The sequence below is a fragment of the Magnolia sinica genome, chromosome 2 (assembly GCF_029962835.1).
Source record: "Magnolia sinica isolate HGM2019 chromosome 2, MsV1, whole genome shotgun sequence".
Classification (NCBI taxonomy): Eukaryota; Viridiplantae; Streptophyta; class Magnoliopsida; order Magnoliales; family Magnoliaceae; genus Magnolia; species Magnolia sinica.
Genome location: NC_080574.1, coordinates 134,193,001 through 134,209,323, shown reverse-complemented (window position 1 = coordinate 134,209,323; position 16,323 = coordinate 134,193,001). Strand labels below are relative to the sequence as shown.

The 16,323-nt window shown below is 40.4% G+C and overlaps 1 protein-coding gene across 1 annotated transcript; it reads right to left on the bottom strand.

Moving 5' to 3' along the window:
- Window positions 1-1,845: 1,845 nt before the first annotated feature.
- Window positions 1,846-15,772, bottom strand: LOC131237742 (protein NUCLEAR FUSION DEFECTIVE 6, mitochondrial-like). Its single transcript, XM_058235696.1, has 3 exons — window positions 15,059-15,772; window positions 2,036-2,154; window positions 1,846-1,924 (listed from the first exon to the last, which is right to left on the bottom strand). Exons 1-3 carry the CDS (start codon window positions 15,235-15,237, stop codon window positions 1,905-1,907), a joined length of 318 nt encoding a protein of 105 aa, XP_058091679.1. The 5' UTR covers window positions 15,238-15,772; the 3' UTR covers window positions 1,846-1,904.
- Window positions 15,773-16,323: the final 551 nt, after the last annotated feature.

Sequence of the window (16,323 nt, the reverse complement as noted above, 5' to 3'; positions counted from 1 at the left end):
AATTACATCACTTTTGTCAAACAGAGCATAGCTAGTTAGGACTCTATACAAAGGAAACTTATTATGTGTACTTGTTTTTTGTAATCTTTTGAGCTCTAACTTCTAATTGTGTAATAATGTTTTGTTTTTGTTTTTTTTTAATCCCTGTAGTTTCATTGAAAATTTTGATCAACTTCCCAATGTTTCCCAAAAACAGTGATACATTCTGTGATACATGAGATATTTCCCATGCGATACCGATATTTTTCCATATCCCATGAGTGCGATGCATGCGTCAATACCAATATTTAAATCACTGATAACTACTACAGTAGATCATCCTATAGCCATACAAGCCATATCCATAATGCAACAAGGAAGTGGAAATCCCCTACCCGTCACTAACATATACGAATCCAAGGCTCCATACAATAGCCTTGTGACGTGGTAGTTGTTATTTACAACGCAGATCATCATCAGCATCTTCCTAGCCTTATCCCAACTAATTGGGATCGGCTGCATGAATCCTTCTCCATTTCTACCATTCCACCCTATCAAGGGCCATAACATCACACCCTAGCATGAGTTTTGAATGTCATATTGTTCGCATTCATGTTGGAAGTTATGGCATAAGTTCGACACTGGCTGCCAACCTGACACAACCCTCCTTCATCCGGGCTGGGGATCAGCAATGAGAGCATAAAAGTCCCACAGGTGCAATGTAATAGACTATTACATAGGTTGATTACAATCAAGGAGTATCTAATAAGTCTTTGCATAGGTTGATTACAATCAGCGAGTTTGTTTCTTACAATGCAGATCTTAGGAAATATTAGCAAGTATCAGGAAATATAATAGATATAGTTAAATATGAGGAAATATCGCACATATTGGCATACAATCAATCTATTGCAAAATACAGGATCCAACCATATTTCATATTGCGTATGTGGAAAACCCGTTATATCAAACAATATGACTGCCAATATAGCCAATATTTAGAACACTGAGCTAGATGACAAATGGAAAATGAACAAACCAAGGTAACCTGGATCATGGGTCCTCTGGAACATGGTACAGGAACAGGTATGTAGTATGCTACTTCCTCCAATACATGGTATGCTCTAGATAGGATCATGTGTGTTGCTCCAACAAATACAAAGTATGTGCAATATAGTTTTTATCTACTAATTGATATTGTAATTTATCTATGAAATTATGATTATTATCTAATAGATTCCACACACAGTATTATACTATCACAAGCTATTACATATATCATAACATAAATCTCTACATGCTTCACAACTTAATTGACACTAAGATTATAGAACCATAATTTAGGGTTCAAAATAAATATATAGAACCATAATTTAGGATTTCAAATTGGTAAAAGTAGCAATCCAGATGGCAAATGAACCATAATCCAGATTGTGATATTCAAAATGGAAAATGTAAGGGGATTAGCAGTTTAGGTAACATTGGAACAAATGCAGCAGAAAATGCGATGCAAAAATGAACCAAAAAGAAACACCATGTAGTATACTACTTTGCTACCAAGAGAAAAGCTACCATAAGATAGAGAAGCATCTAGTACAGGCCTGATTTGAGCAGCTGCAAAAGTTCACAAGCTATAACCACAATCAAGTCTCGACTGTTTTGGTTTTACAATCCCAAGGAGAAGCAAATCAAAAACGGGTGCATGGTGGCATTGAAGCCTCAAACAGAGCTCAACCAGTAGGACCGAAATAAAAGAAAAGTGGTTCAGGACATGATGCATCCAAAATCAGAAACAGCGACTGTAATAAAAAACCCCATATATTCTTTTCAAGTTTAAATAAATTATCCAAGGGGAAAAAAATGTCATTGAGGATACCCTGATACTACTGCTGTCATCTGCATCTTGGCCAAGCTCATCGTCCCTGTTATAGCGTCGTTGCAAACCCTATCATCGGGCACAAAAATCGAAGTCAAGTCGCTAAAAAATTGTAAAAGATATGAAGCAACCGGAAGCATAAGACATAAAAAATGAAGGAAAACAAGAAAACAGAAATACCTTCTGAAAGCCATCCCCAATTTCCAGACTTAAAAGAAAGCATGGAAGTGAGCAGTGCTGAAGCAGTAACACTATGCAATGGCATCAAAGACTGCGCACAACCCAACTCCACAGGACTCCTGAAAAACAACATTCCTCTAGTATTTCAGCCATCCATTCATGAAGAATACAATATCAGAATTGCAGTCTCACTCAATTATAATATTATTTATTTATTTTTATTATTTTTTTTTAAAGGAAAAGAAAGAGAGAGGGAGTATCCAACACAAATCACTAGCAATATTCAAGTTAGTTATCAAGCTGATGGGGACATCACGGGCACACGCACGCCCCCCCAACGCACGTACGCAAGGAGAAGGAGGGCCCCACCATCGATCTGGATCGATGACGACTTCCAAGGAGGGCTTCCTAGTTAAAGAACTGCGTTTTGGTTCATTGGAGTTGACCTGATCGTCATGTGAATCCCATCATGAGATCTCATGATCGTGGCCCACTATTCTAAATAATCTAGTACTTTGGGTTTTGCTTATTATTGTTATTAAGAATATCATGGACGGTTTAGCTTGCTTTGATTAGTTGTTATTTTTTATTACTTCGTCTCCAAGTAATAGGGTGCGCACATGGCGCAAGTTTTGCGGTATAGGATTTTATTATAAATAGGCACCCCTTGTAGTCTTTTTTACTCATTGATGATTGGAATAAACTCTCTGCATTTTCCTGCTTCTCTCTGAGTTGTGAAAACCTAATTGGTTGCGAAACCCTCCCCTCCCTTCTTCGAAGGGCTACTACCGTGGTGCGAAGCCACACCCATCCCGATTCGCCCCCATCTTCTACTATCCACATTCACCTTTTCCTATAGCCATCCAACCTTCAAATCCATTGTTATTTTGCAGTCAATCCTTCCCTACAGCAGATTTCCAGAATTTGGCCCTGCAAGAGGGCTGCGACTTCAGCAGAGCACCACGCCTGGACCGAAACTCGGATCGGGCTGAAACTTGGGGGTTGTGTGGCCCAGCCCTGGCCGACCAGACCTAAGTTGAGGTTTTTTGGGTTCGTGGGCCCCACACACGTGCGGACAACCCTCAGTGCACGTGCGTCAGGCCTGGCCTGCTGTCCACAAGTGCGGGCTAGCTTTAGGTTCAGTCTCTCCTCTCTTTCATTCCTCTCTTACTTGATTTTCTTAAGCCTAACCCTAGATTGTCTTAAATCCCAATTTTTATGCCCTTTTCTTCGACCCTATGGTTCCCCGAATTGAAACCTGTGAATCCCTTGGGTTGGGGAAATATTTATGTGCATGTGTGGATGAATTTACTCTCCTTTGAGCATCTTTTGGTCTATAACTTTAATTGATTTAGCCATAGCATGTGTAGGCCTGGACCCGCATAGATTCCCCTTGATTGAGTGCTTGACTTTATGTGGGATATGGAATTTTGTGTAATTGTTTTGAACTAATATGATCTAAAGCTTGGAATATCGCATATCATGTTTAAAATTCCATGTCCTGCATCAAATTTGGTATCAGAGCTTAGGGTTCTTATAGGGGATTGCACTGCATGTTTAGGGTTTGGTCTATTCGCGTTTAGTTTGCATTAACTCTCATCATAGAGTCTTGTAGGATCATTTAGTCTCATTTAGACGCATATAGTTGTGTTAGAGGGTCCTTGAGTTGGGGAGTAGTTGTATGCCCACACGTACTGGTCGCGGTTTTGGTTTACACCTTACGCTAAACATGGAGCAATTGCAAGAATCAATGGACTACCTAACTCGGCAGTTTGAGTCTTTGGTTAAGCTCTTGGAACAACGTATTAACCATCACCTTGTACAAATTAATGTGCGCGTTACCCAATTAGAGATCTCCTCCGCCCGGGCAAACCCCACCACTGGGTAAGATGCCCAATCTCAGGCAGGTGGTCAGGAGGATAGACCAAGGAATTGAGGTGGCCAAGGAATCGGTTATGGGCATGCACCCGTGCACCCACCCCGCGAGGGACATCAAGACCACTATGACCCCGATGCGCAACTCCTCAAGGGAGTTAAAGTAGAAGCCCCCACGTTTGATGGCACTTGGACCCTAAAGCTTTTCTAGATTGGTTGGCGGATATGAACCACTATTTTGAGTGGTATGACATATCGGATGCTCATTGAATCCGATTCACCAAGATGAAGCTTGTGAGCCAAGCAAAGAGGTTTTGGGCTATTGTAGAGCGAAAGAAAGAAAGGGCGAGGGAGCTCCCAATGGTTCATTAGGGAAAAATGAAAGAAAGTCGTAAGGAAAAATACCTCCCTTTTTCTTACCACTTGAGGTTGGTTGAGGAATGGCAGTCTCTACGACAAGGTTCCATGAGTGTTGCTGAATACATTGAGAAGTTCGAAGAGTACTTGACCCGTTGTGAAGTTGATGAGGACCCTATACTCACTCTTGCTCGATTTAAGACGGGCCTCTGTTCTAACATTAGGAGAGAATTGCTTGCCAATGACATAGACACTCTTGAACAGATGTATCAAGTAGTGTTGGAGGTCGAGCAATACCTTAAAGCATCAGCGGGAAGGTGATTTGAGTCTCGTGATTCTGGCGCCAAGGCTAACCCTTCTGGGGATAAACCTAGTACTGAATATCAGTATAAGCCTTCTAGTAGCTCTCAGTCTAGGCCCAAGGATCATAAGGGTAAAGAAGTTGTCGAATCTGGTTCGCGCAGAAGCGGGGCGACTAGGTGTTTTAGGTGTCAGGGGTTTGGTCACTTTACCCACCAGTGTTGCATGAAAGAGGGCGCCAAGGTATTCCTTATTGAGGGGCAAGTAGAAGTAGTGCCCCCAAAAAATAAGGTGATGAAGAATATGAGCTAGTAGAAGCCCCTAGTGATGAGGAAGAGGAAGCGCAAGAGTCTGTGACCCTTGCGATTATCCGTTGTGCCTTTACACAAGCAAAGAATACCAACGATTGGCGCCGCAACAAGATCTCCAATACTAACACAAAATGTGGTGATAAGAGTTACGAGATGATCGTGAATAGCGATGGTTGTGCCAACGTGGCATCGACTAGCACTGTGAACCGTCTGGACTTGAAACTTGAAGCTCACACTCAACCCTATAGATTGTCTTGGGTTGATGAAACTTCTATTCGAATCTCACACCGTTGTCTTGTTCCTATTCAATTTGGATCATATAAAGACACATTTTGGTGTGACGTTGTTCCTATTCAATTTGGGATGTATAAACCTAGGAGGCCTATTGATCTTACCTCTATGTCCCTGTCTCATAGGCCATCAGAGTCTGCAGAGTCCTTTGCGTATTACATTCATTCATTGATTCGAGAAATTAGGCAAAAGATCAATACTAGTAATGAACGTTATAAAATTTCGGTAGACCAACATAAACGTTTCAAGGAATTCAACGTAGAGAACTCTCTGATGGTCCGCATCAGGCCCGAACGGTACCCTCAGGGAGCCGTTCGTAAATTACACGCACGTAGCGCTGGACCTTTCAAAATTATAAAACAAAAAGGTCTCAATGCATATGTGGTAGATCTTCCACCTTCCATGGAAATTAGTTCCACATTCTATATAGAGGATCTAGTTGCTTTTCAGGGGACCACTGATACATTGTCCGACCTTTCGCCCAACCATCCTGATTCTCCAAACATGTCCCTTGATCTATGACATCTTCCCGATCCTTCTTCTCAGCCTCTACCTCTCATACCTACCCTTCCCACACCCAGAGAGAAGATGGAGGATATCCTGGACCATCAGATACTATCGACATCGGACAGCGGATTTCAAAAGTTCCTGGTCAAGTGGAAGTCATGCCCGACTTTAGATAGTACGTGGCTCACTAAGGAGGAGCTTCAAAGACTTGATCCTAACATCTTAGAGCGGTCCAAGAGTTTTGTTTCGCCAGTAGTGAAATCTTCGCAGCCAGGGAGAGTTCATGAGGACATCACGCACACACGCACACCCCCCTACGCACGTACGCAAGGAAGAGGGCACCACCATCGATCTGGATCAATGACGATGTCCAGGGAAGGCCTCCTAGTTAGAGGACTGCGTTTTGGTTCATTGGAGTGGACCCGATCGTCATTTGAATCCTACCATGAGATCTTATGATCGTGGCCCACTATTCTAAATAATCTAGTACTTTGCGTTTTACTTATTATTGTTATTAGGAATATCATGGACGGTTTAAATTGCTTTGATTAGTTGTTATTTTTTATTACTTCGTCTCTAAGTAATAAGGTGCGCACATGGCGCGAGTTTTGGGGTATAAGATTTTATTATAAATAGGCACCCCTTGTAGTCTTTTTTTCTCATTGATGATTGGAATAAAATTTGTGTTTTTTTGCTTCTCTCTGAGTTGTGAAAACCTAATTAGGTGCAAAACTCTCCCTTCTTCGAAAGGCAACTACCATGGTGTGAAGCCACACCCATCCCGATTCGCCCCCATCTCCTACTATCCATATTCACCTTTTCCTACAGCCATCCAACCTTCAAATCTATTGTTATTTTGCAGCCAATCCTTCCATACAATAGATTTCTAGAATCTGGCCTTGCAAGAGGGCTGAAACTTCGGCGGAGCACCACGCGCGGACCAAAACTCCGATCGAGCTGAAACTTAGGGGTTGTGTGGCCCAGCCCTGGCCGACCAGACCCAAGTTGGGGTTTTTTGGGTTCGTGGGCCCCACACACTTACGGACAGCCCTCAGCGCACGTGATTCAGGCCTGGCCTGCTGTCCACACGTGCGGGCTAGCTTCAGGTTCACTCTCTCCTCTCTTTCATTCCTCTCTTACTTGATTTCCCTAACCCTAACCCTAGATTGTCTTAAATCCTTATTTTTATGCCATTTTCTTCGACCCTAGGGTTCCTCGAATTGAAAAATATGAATCCCTTGGGTTGGAGAAATATTTCTATGCATGTGTGGATGAATTTACTCTCCTTTGAGCATTATTTGATCTATAACTTTAATTGATCCAGCCATAGCATGTATAGGCCTGGACCCGCATAGATTCCCCTTGATTGAGTGCTTGACTTTATGTGGGATGTGGAATTTCGTGTGATTGTTTTGAACTAGTATGATCTAAAGCCTGGAACCTTGCATATCATGTTTAAAATTTCATGTCCTGCATCACAAGCAATCAATCTCCTTACATGTAGCACACATACATGAGACCTGTACTGTTCATCTTGTGCCCAAAGGCTTAAAAATCAGTTTTTGTGTACCATATCAATCACCACAGAAACCGATACATACTGGCTGATTTAGGCTAATACACCCCTTCCAGAAAAAGAAACAAAAAAATAAATAAATAAATAAATAAATAAATAAATGCTGAAAATGAGAATTTGTAATTTTGCACAACTACCCGTCTTCTTCTCACAAAATAATGGAGGTCAACTTCTTGAAATTAGACTTCTATGCACAACTACCCTTACTTTTGAGATGACTGAGTATCAAAATTTTATCTTTCACCACAATCCGGGCAAGACTCATCTTTCGTAAGAATTACAAGAAAAGACTTGGCTGCATACCCACTTGCTGATGTCCACTCTAAATTATCGAACCATCTCCACTTTTCGAGCCGAGGATGCTTGTGAGCTCAAGAAACTGGGAAGCCTCTTTGTCTCTTAAGTTTATCTTGAAAATAATACACTAAACCATCTTACCTCCTATGAATTCATAATTGATGATGACCGTACATGTAGTAAGACACGTGCCAACATCAAGGAAATACTGCGATTTGGCGAGCAACTCAATAACAAATCATGTTGATAGGTTCTAATGTACCCCGAGTGGCTCAACGACGGGAAAACAAAACCTTCAAAGAAAGGACTGCTGCGCACGGGAGCAGGGAAATCACAATTTCACAATCACACACACACACTTGTGCAAGAAAAAATGGCCTACTTCATTCCATGCAAAAGGATGACAGAGCTACACATATTGGCAACATATTCTTCACGAAGATTATACAACTTCATGGGGTACCAAAAACAACAACTTGGAACCACGATCCAAAGTCTGTGGGGCACTTCTAGTGCACTCTATGAAAGCATTAGAGGACTAAGCTTCAATTCTCCGGGGTATATCATCCTCAAACAAACAGCCAAAACAAGGTAGTCCACAAGAGTCTCAGTAACCTCTTAAGGTATATCGCGGGCAACAATGGGGTTTGGCTATACCCTAATCTGAGTATGCTTACGATAACTTAGTAAATCATATCACCAGAAAATCCTCATTTGAAATCATGAAAGGGAGAAGTCCACATTATGTACTGAGCACAGTTACTGGTACAAGATCAAATGAGTGAAGATGCTAATGCTTTTGCCAAGCACATCTAAAACATGCATGCTCAACTGAAGAAGAGGATTTTCCATGTACCAAGACGTTGCGAATAAACACCATTGAAAGAAGATATACAAGAACTTATCAAAAAAAGAACACACACACACACACACACACAAAAGATGGTGGCTTGGTTATGGTTCATCTCCAATAAAGATGTCCGATGCGTACTTATAACAAGCTAAAATCTACGAAGATTGGGCCATGCCAAGTCAAGAGGAAGTTGGGTGAACAACGCCCATGAGATTATGATGGTGGATTTGTTCGAGTATGATGGCGAGGTGCTTGACATAGTTACTGCCGATATGGACAAACAACTTTCAAAGAGAAAGAAGGAAGAAGTTGAATGAGTGTTGTGCATGAAGACCACTGACACTCGACAAGGCAACTACAAGCAATACTGAAAACGAAGGATAAGCCTTATTTTGAATGCACATGGATCACAAGCAACAGATTGAGAATATTGGATCCGAACCACTAATAGAAAGCATCAAACTTATCAGAGTCGAGTTCTCTCCAACCAAGCGATGAATGATGTAAGCTCAAGGCCCCCCCCCCCCCCATAGGGCCTAATCTACATTGAATGTTGGGTTGCTTATGGCTAGTTTTGAGGGCTAAATGTCAAAGACTACTATTTTTAAAAGATAAGGAAGTTGATTTTGACAATATTATTGAAGATTTTGAGGATTATTTGTTAAATTTGGTTTTACTACTTTTAGGTCATTACAATAGGGCCAAGTATTTGTTTGTGAGTTGTTGCTAATTTAAATAGATTAAGTTGAATTGAAGTCAATTAGATTGATTCGAAACTAATCTAATAGTATGGGGATCTTAATTAAAAGATTTATTGGGATTTAGGATGTGTCTTTTAGGTTTACAAAAAGGGGTTGATCTATAAGGTAAAGCATTCCAATATTCTGCGTTTTGTATGTTTTTGCTTACTCATAAGAAGAATTTTCAACAAAGTCATTTATCCAGTCCAACATTCTTCTATGTTCTTCATCCATTCTTGCGATTCATATATTGAAACCCTACTGATTGGATAACTGGATTGCGTAAGAAGATTATAAAAACTGGCCAAGATATAGCTTCCTTTTCATAGAGCTTTAGAAAATGCTCCACAAAATGTTTTTTAATTGAGTCCTTATCTTTGATAGTCTCTTCCCCAACCATCACTCTGGTTATGGTGTTACTCCACAATATGGCATTGGCCATTCTATGGAAGAAACTGGTCTGTTTATCCCCTTCAGCCATATAGGATCTTTGTCTCTAATCAATTTCCTCCAGTCTGCTAAACTGATGATATTCTTTATGAAGACAGATTCGGTGAACTTTTCATCCTCAAAGAGACAACATACTTCCTCTTTCCCATCCATTCCTTAATCTCCTTGAGCAATATTTTCTTTTCTTTTTTGCAACAACCTCAACAAAAAAGCAAGTTCTATGCCTTTAAAGACTTCCTCAGATTCTTTTTCTTTATTTCTTTCAGATACCAGAGCCCACCCGACACATGAGATATTTTTCCACCACGTGTCAACCATTGATGTGAATCCTAGGAATCTAGTCATTGGCCCACAACTTCTACCATGTCCCAAGATATTCAAGATGCAGCAGTACAGAATGGTTTGGCCAATTTACCAGCATTTTCATTTGAGCCAGCATTCCTTGCACGTGCACCCCATCTTTTAGTCATCAAGACCATCCATCTGATGGGCCTCACTGTAGACAAGAGATGGACCAGAAATCTCCAATATTAAAAGAATACATTCCATCCAATCAGTGCACATTTCTGTTGCACATGGAACATTGCCTATGCATCATTCTAACCATCCATTTCATGGAAAAATTGTTAGATGGCAAGGATTATTTGACAGGGGAGTCCTTTGCAGCATCTTCCATCCACCATGGAGCCCAGTAGATAAACAGTATGGATCACTGAAAGGTGACCCATACAGTATGGAAAGCTTGCCCAAATCCAAAATTCCATTTCCAGGCCAACCATTGTATTTTCCTATTCAGGAAATACTGTCAAAATCAATTGAATCGATTAGTAATGAAGGGGGAAGAACCCCAGAAAATTCAGATGGGTCTTCACAAATTACAGTCTTTATATATATGCTAAATATTCTAAAAAGCCTAAACAAGAAACGAAATAAAGAAACGAAAAAACCTAGAAAATCCTAAATGAGTACTCATGCAATATAGCCAAAACCCATTAGGTCGAAGTAAAAACACTAACAGAAGATTCAAAATTTCTAAACCAGTTTCAGCAACCACGATCTCAATCAACTAAAACCAAAAAAAAAATCCAACAAAGACTAGAGGGTTGTTTGGATGTTGTAAAATCCTAAGTTGGAAAGGGTTTATAGGTAAAAGACTACCGGGTTGCTTCGATGTTGTAAAATCCTTAGTTGGAAATTATAGGTAAAGACTTTACATGTAGGTGTTTAGATGGCAAAACTTTCCTATAAAGTGTTTACAAGTTGTAAATACTTTATAGTTTTATTCGAACTAGGATTTTTATTAGAGTTAGGATTTTGCTATTTTTGGTAATTACGAATTTTCAGTTTATTTTCTATATTAATTGTGTAACCGGGACATACATGTCAGACAATTATCTATCAATAAACTTATTTCGAATTTTCTAGGATTAATTTCTATTTTCCCTCGTGGATTCGAGGCATCTCTATGAGGAATCCAGAGAAGCTTCGTGGATTTGGAACAATTATCCCCCTGAGGACGACGGTGCTCGACCTCACATCCTTCTCTGCGTCAGTTTAATATCAGAGAAAGGCTTTCTCCTCGGATCTATGGCTTCTAAAAATGGGTCGGGCAACAATCCCATGGATGGTGCTCTAGGGAATTATCATTCAACAGCGGTGTGGCTTTCGAAGCAACGTGGCGAGAGAATTGACAAGTCATGCAAGGGCTGCAGGCTTCCATCAATCGCTTGGTAGAGGCCATACAACAGTTCCATATTCGTGGCGGTAATCCACCCCCAATAGGCACTAGAACTCATAATCGCATTGATCGCAGGACGATGTCAGCAATGAACTACTAGATCACTCCTTGGAAGGTGGGATCCAGCGATATGATTCCACAACATCTTGGGCAAGGCATTGATCGAATAAAACAAATGAATAGAGAATTCAAAATGAGAGTGGATCTTCCTAGCTTCAACAGCCAACTTCACATTGAGAATTTCCTCGATTGGCTTTCTGAAGTTGAGCAATTCTTCGACTATATGGAAATCCCTAAAGCAAATAAGGTTAAGCTTGTGGCCTACAAGTTGAAGGGCGGCGCTTCAACTTGTTGGGAACAACTTCAATTTGATCGGATGAGACAGATGAAGGCATCAATTCGCACGTGGTCGCGGATGAAACAATTGTTGCGCATGTGATTCCTCCCTACCAACTATGATCAGGTATTATTCCAACAAAACCAAAATTACTGGCAGGATAGCCAATCAATAAGGAGTTATGTAGAGAAATCTCATTATTTGTCGGTGAGAGATGACCACATCGAAATAAAGTTGCAACAGGCTGCAAGATTCATCAATGGCGGACATGTGGCACCTATGAGAACGGAGAACAACCAAAGACTTTTAAAGTGGAGGAGCAATCTCTCATAACTGAACAGGATTTTGTTAAACAATATGAGGAAACAGGATATATACGTGCATTAATTAAAAATGAAAAATATATGGAGCCTATGAATATCCTAGAAGATTTGAAACCAGTGTTACAGGAGTTCAAGGCGATTGTGTTCGATGAACTCCCTAATAAATTTCCTCTCATATGAGATATACAAAACCACATTGATCTTGTCTCAGGGGCAAGTCTGACTAATTGCCCATGTTATTTAAATTTATTTATTTTTTTTAAAAAAAGGATGTGATATCTTGCAGACATAAGTGAAGGAACTAATCCATACTAGCCAAGTCAAGGAAAGCATGAGTCCATGTATTGTGTCAACTCAAGAGCCTAATGCAAAGTACAATGAAAAGACTGATACACATCGGCGCCATAAATTGTTTGAGTATCATAAGCAAAGTCATTTAGATAACTCGAGGACGAGTTATTTTTTTTCAAGTGGAGGGGTTTGATGTAGGACGTGACATCGATACATTCCTAGCATGGTTGGACCATAAGAAAGTGGACCGTAAATTGATCATAACTTTTGATCCAGGTATTATTACGAGAAGGTCCATCCGAGGTGAACCGACCCAAAAAGTGGGTCGCATCTATCATTTTCATCAAAAAGAGTGCACCTCCAGCTCAAAAATGGAAATTTAAGAAAAAATACTATTTTTAGTAATTCCGATTTTTAAAATTTTTTTCTTATTTTTAGAGTTTTAGATTTTCTTCTTTTTTAGAAACAACTCCTAATCATGTTAGGACTCTTCTAGCAAATGTTTATTTGGAATTTTTATTTTTAGAAATTAGGCATAAAAGAGTTTTATTAGAACTAGGATTTTTATTAGAGTTAGGATTTTGCTATTTTTGATAATTATGAATTTTCGGTCTTTTTTCTATATTTATGGTGTAACAGGGACACACATGTCAGACAATTATCTATCAATAAACTTATTTCGATTTTTCTAGAATTAATTTCTATTTTTCCTCGTGGATTCAAGGCATCTCTGTGAGGAGTCCATAGAAGCTCCGTGGATTCTGAACAGTTATCCCCCTGAGGAAGAAGGTGCTCGACCTCACGTCCTTCTCTATGTCAAAAACCCACCCAATCTATTTTTCTATATCATGTTAGGACATGAGCCCAAAAATGAGGCAAATCCAAAACTCAAGTGGGCCGCACAAGAGGAAAAAGTGGATAAGGAAATGCCTACCATTGAAACCTTCCTAGGGTCCACCATGATGTTTAGATGCCATCCAAACCGTTCATAAGGTCATTCCTAATGAACTGAAAACACAAAGTCCAAAACGTGTGACCAACGGTGGACATTCAATCCTCATTGTTTGCTGTCATGCTGCCCACTTGAGTTTTGGATCCGCCTCATTCTTGGGCTCATGTCCTAACATAATCTGGAAAAACGGATGGTCAAGGTTGATTTCTCACAAACATCGCAGTGGGCCCCACCAAGCTTCTGAACACAGAAATCCCTTTCAGCAGGCAATCAGCATCCAAAGTCTTTACACCTGAAAAGACATTATACATAGTAGAACACGATGTTTGATGCACATGTGTGTTGTGTGGACCCACCATGATGTGCACAGTACATCCAATCTGTCCATCATGTGTGTCCCTTGATGTTCTCCTATAGCCCCAAAAAATCAAAAAAACCAAAAAAGGCCATATCTGAGATATCACAGATTTACATACAAAGTCAGGTGATACTGGGTTGGGTGACGCAGGGATGAACGTGATGAGGATAACTACTCCGAATCCACGGAGCTTCTCTGGACTCCTCACAGAGACTTCTCGAATCCACGAGGAAAGAAAGCAGAAAATAGAAATAAATTCTAATAAATTCGAAATTGATTAATTGATGAATAAAAACGAGGTCACAACCCTTTAAATAGGGGTACCAAGCAATGGGAAAGAAATTAGAATCAAACTACAACTCAAACTCCTAGAATCCGCGACTTACTATAAATAGTAAACTTACTATTTATAGACGGTCGTGATGTCTACTAGTGCGTGAGGTTTTCGGCCAAAAATAGTAAGTGTCCTATTTGGCTTCACTAAACCGTTCTCCTAATTATTCTAAGCTCTTTTCACGTTGGGCGCAACTCCTAAAGCCCGACGGATGAAGAGTTATAATCAAACTAAAACTTACTATTTATAGTAAAAACGAAATTAAAACAGGGAAACGACCGTCGATCCAGGGGTTTTTCGCAATTCCGGGCTGCGCAACCCGGCGTAGCTGGGTTGGCTTCAGTAGCTCATTCTACCCCAAAATCATATATTTTACGTCAGGTAACTCATTCCGGATTGCAAGATACGCCCAATTTAAGGTTCGATGGTCTGGATCACTTCTGTCGTCGACCGGGCCTTTTCTGATCCATCTTGGCCATGTAACTGTCCGCGACCCGCTCTACATCACCTTCCAGATAGTGTTGCAGGACATCCAATCCGCGCATCATGTGTTTCCTTTGAGGCTCTCCTAGGGCTCCAAAAAATTTAGTCCTTTTTATGTGATTTGAATATTTTGGTGGGAATGGGATTAACTACCCCAAGCTGCATGTGGTGCAAATACCCACTTTATACATTGTAAACACTTTACAAGTCAGCCAAACACAAACTGTTTACGTGTGCACACCTGACTTCTTACTAAAAGCCAAACAAGATAGCATGTAAACAGCTTACATCTGAAAAAACGACCCCTACAATACCAAATGCATAAACCAAAGCAAAAGAAAAAGAAACAAAGAAAAAGGCAAAAAACAAAAAAAACAAAAAACAAAAAAAAAAAAAGCGAATATGAATCTCAGAAACTCCCAAATGGGTACTCATGAATTACATCCATTATCAATTGAAATGATGTAAAATGCAAACAGGAATTCAAATTTTCAAAAAATTCAAACCGTTTTCAGCAAATACCATCACAATAACTCAAAACAAGAAAAACTCAATAAAGAATACCAAAAAAGAAAATGATATTTTAGTAATACCAAACAGAATCAACAAAAAATGAAGAAAATGCAAACATAAAAAGAACATATCTCTACCTTGAGATGAATGAGAGCCTGTGTCGAGAGGAGCGGAAAAAGGCGGGAGCTGCAGAAGAGAATCCACAGTTCATTTTGGTAGCTGGCCCACCAGTAGAGAATGATTTTAAACCGCAAAATAGAGTAGCAGCTGAAGAGGAGGAGCTTTGAAGGGTTCGTCTTGCACAAGCGCTTGCCATTTTTTTTTTCCCGATTCCAGACGCAGAAATCCTGTTTATGTTGTTTATAGAAACCAAAAGATACTGTGGTAGTCAGCCACCATTTTCAAATGGTGGTGACTCATTCACTCTTAGATGTGGCACACGTGTACATATATCCAGACCATCCAAGTTCCTGCGCATGTCGTGGATGGATAATATTCCAAAGATGATGTTGATCTAGGAATCGTAACGGTCGAATGGGGATCTATTAAGTGGAAGATTAAGAGTGAAACGGTGAGTTGTCCAAATTCAACGGGGAAACTCGGAATTTTTTGTCTTCTGATTAATGTGATTGTCAGGTTCTGTTACAAACACAGGCGGGTCAGAGATTTTGACGGTCTGGATTTCCGTAGATGTGTCACCACCATTTTTTATAATGGTGGGTAACTAATAAGTTTGGAGACGCAGGAGGAATTACACCGCCGTCTTTGCACGATGGGTATGGGTCCACCGTAAAAGTTTTGAATGCGGGGGGCCCACCGCGACAGTTGAATGCAGTCAAATCAGCCATCATTTACACAATTTCTTGTGATCCTCGGATCCAAAATCAGGCTATTTCCAAAATTCACGAGGCCCACACCATGTAAAATCATGCCTAAATTCTAAAATCACGTGGTGTGGCCCACCCGAGGTGTGGGATAGTCTGATGTTGGGTTCATACGTACATTCGTGTCCCACGTGATGGAAGAGTTGAATGCTATTCACACATCAGGATGGGCCGACAAAGCTTTGCAGTGACCTCGGTTTTTAGTTCGAATAATTGGGGGCCATTGCACGGTAATCCATCCTACTTATGCATCGTATCACATTGTAGATCAGCTGCTCCCTGATACTGATCCTTAATGGGACAATCTTAACCGTTAGATTTTTGGCCCAAATGTAGGCGGTTGAGGTGAAATGTGATCAGGATCCACATTAAACTGAAAAAAAAAGAAAAGAAAAACAGGCAAGACAGGTGAGGTCAGAGATCCTCCTGTTGGGCTTCAATTCGGACACTTGGCTATACGTACAGGTAAACTAGCAAATTCGTGAGGGACGGTCAATCTAAAGTTGAATGCATCGTAC

Excerpts from the sequence above, each read along its gene's own strand:
- LOC131237742 (XM_058235696.1), bottom strand. The coding sequence starts at position 15,237 with ATGGCAAGCGCTTGTGCAAGACGAACCCTTCAAAGCTCCTCCTCTTCA. Across the intron at positions 2,155-15,058 it reads AGGCTCTCATTCATCTCAAG|GAGTCCTGTGGAGTTGGGTT; the intron begins GTAGAGATATGT and ends GTTGTTTTTCAG. Across the intron at positions 1,925-2,035 it reads TTGGGGATGGCTTTCAGAAG|GGTTTGCAACGACGCTATAA; the intron begins GTATTTCTGTTT and ends GCCCGATGATAG.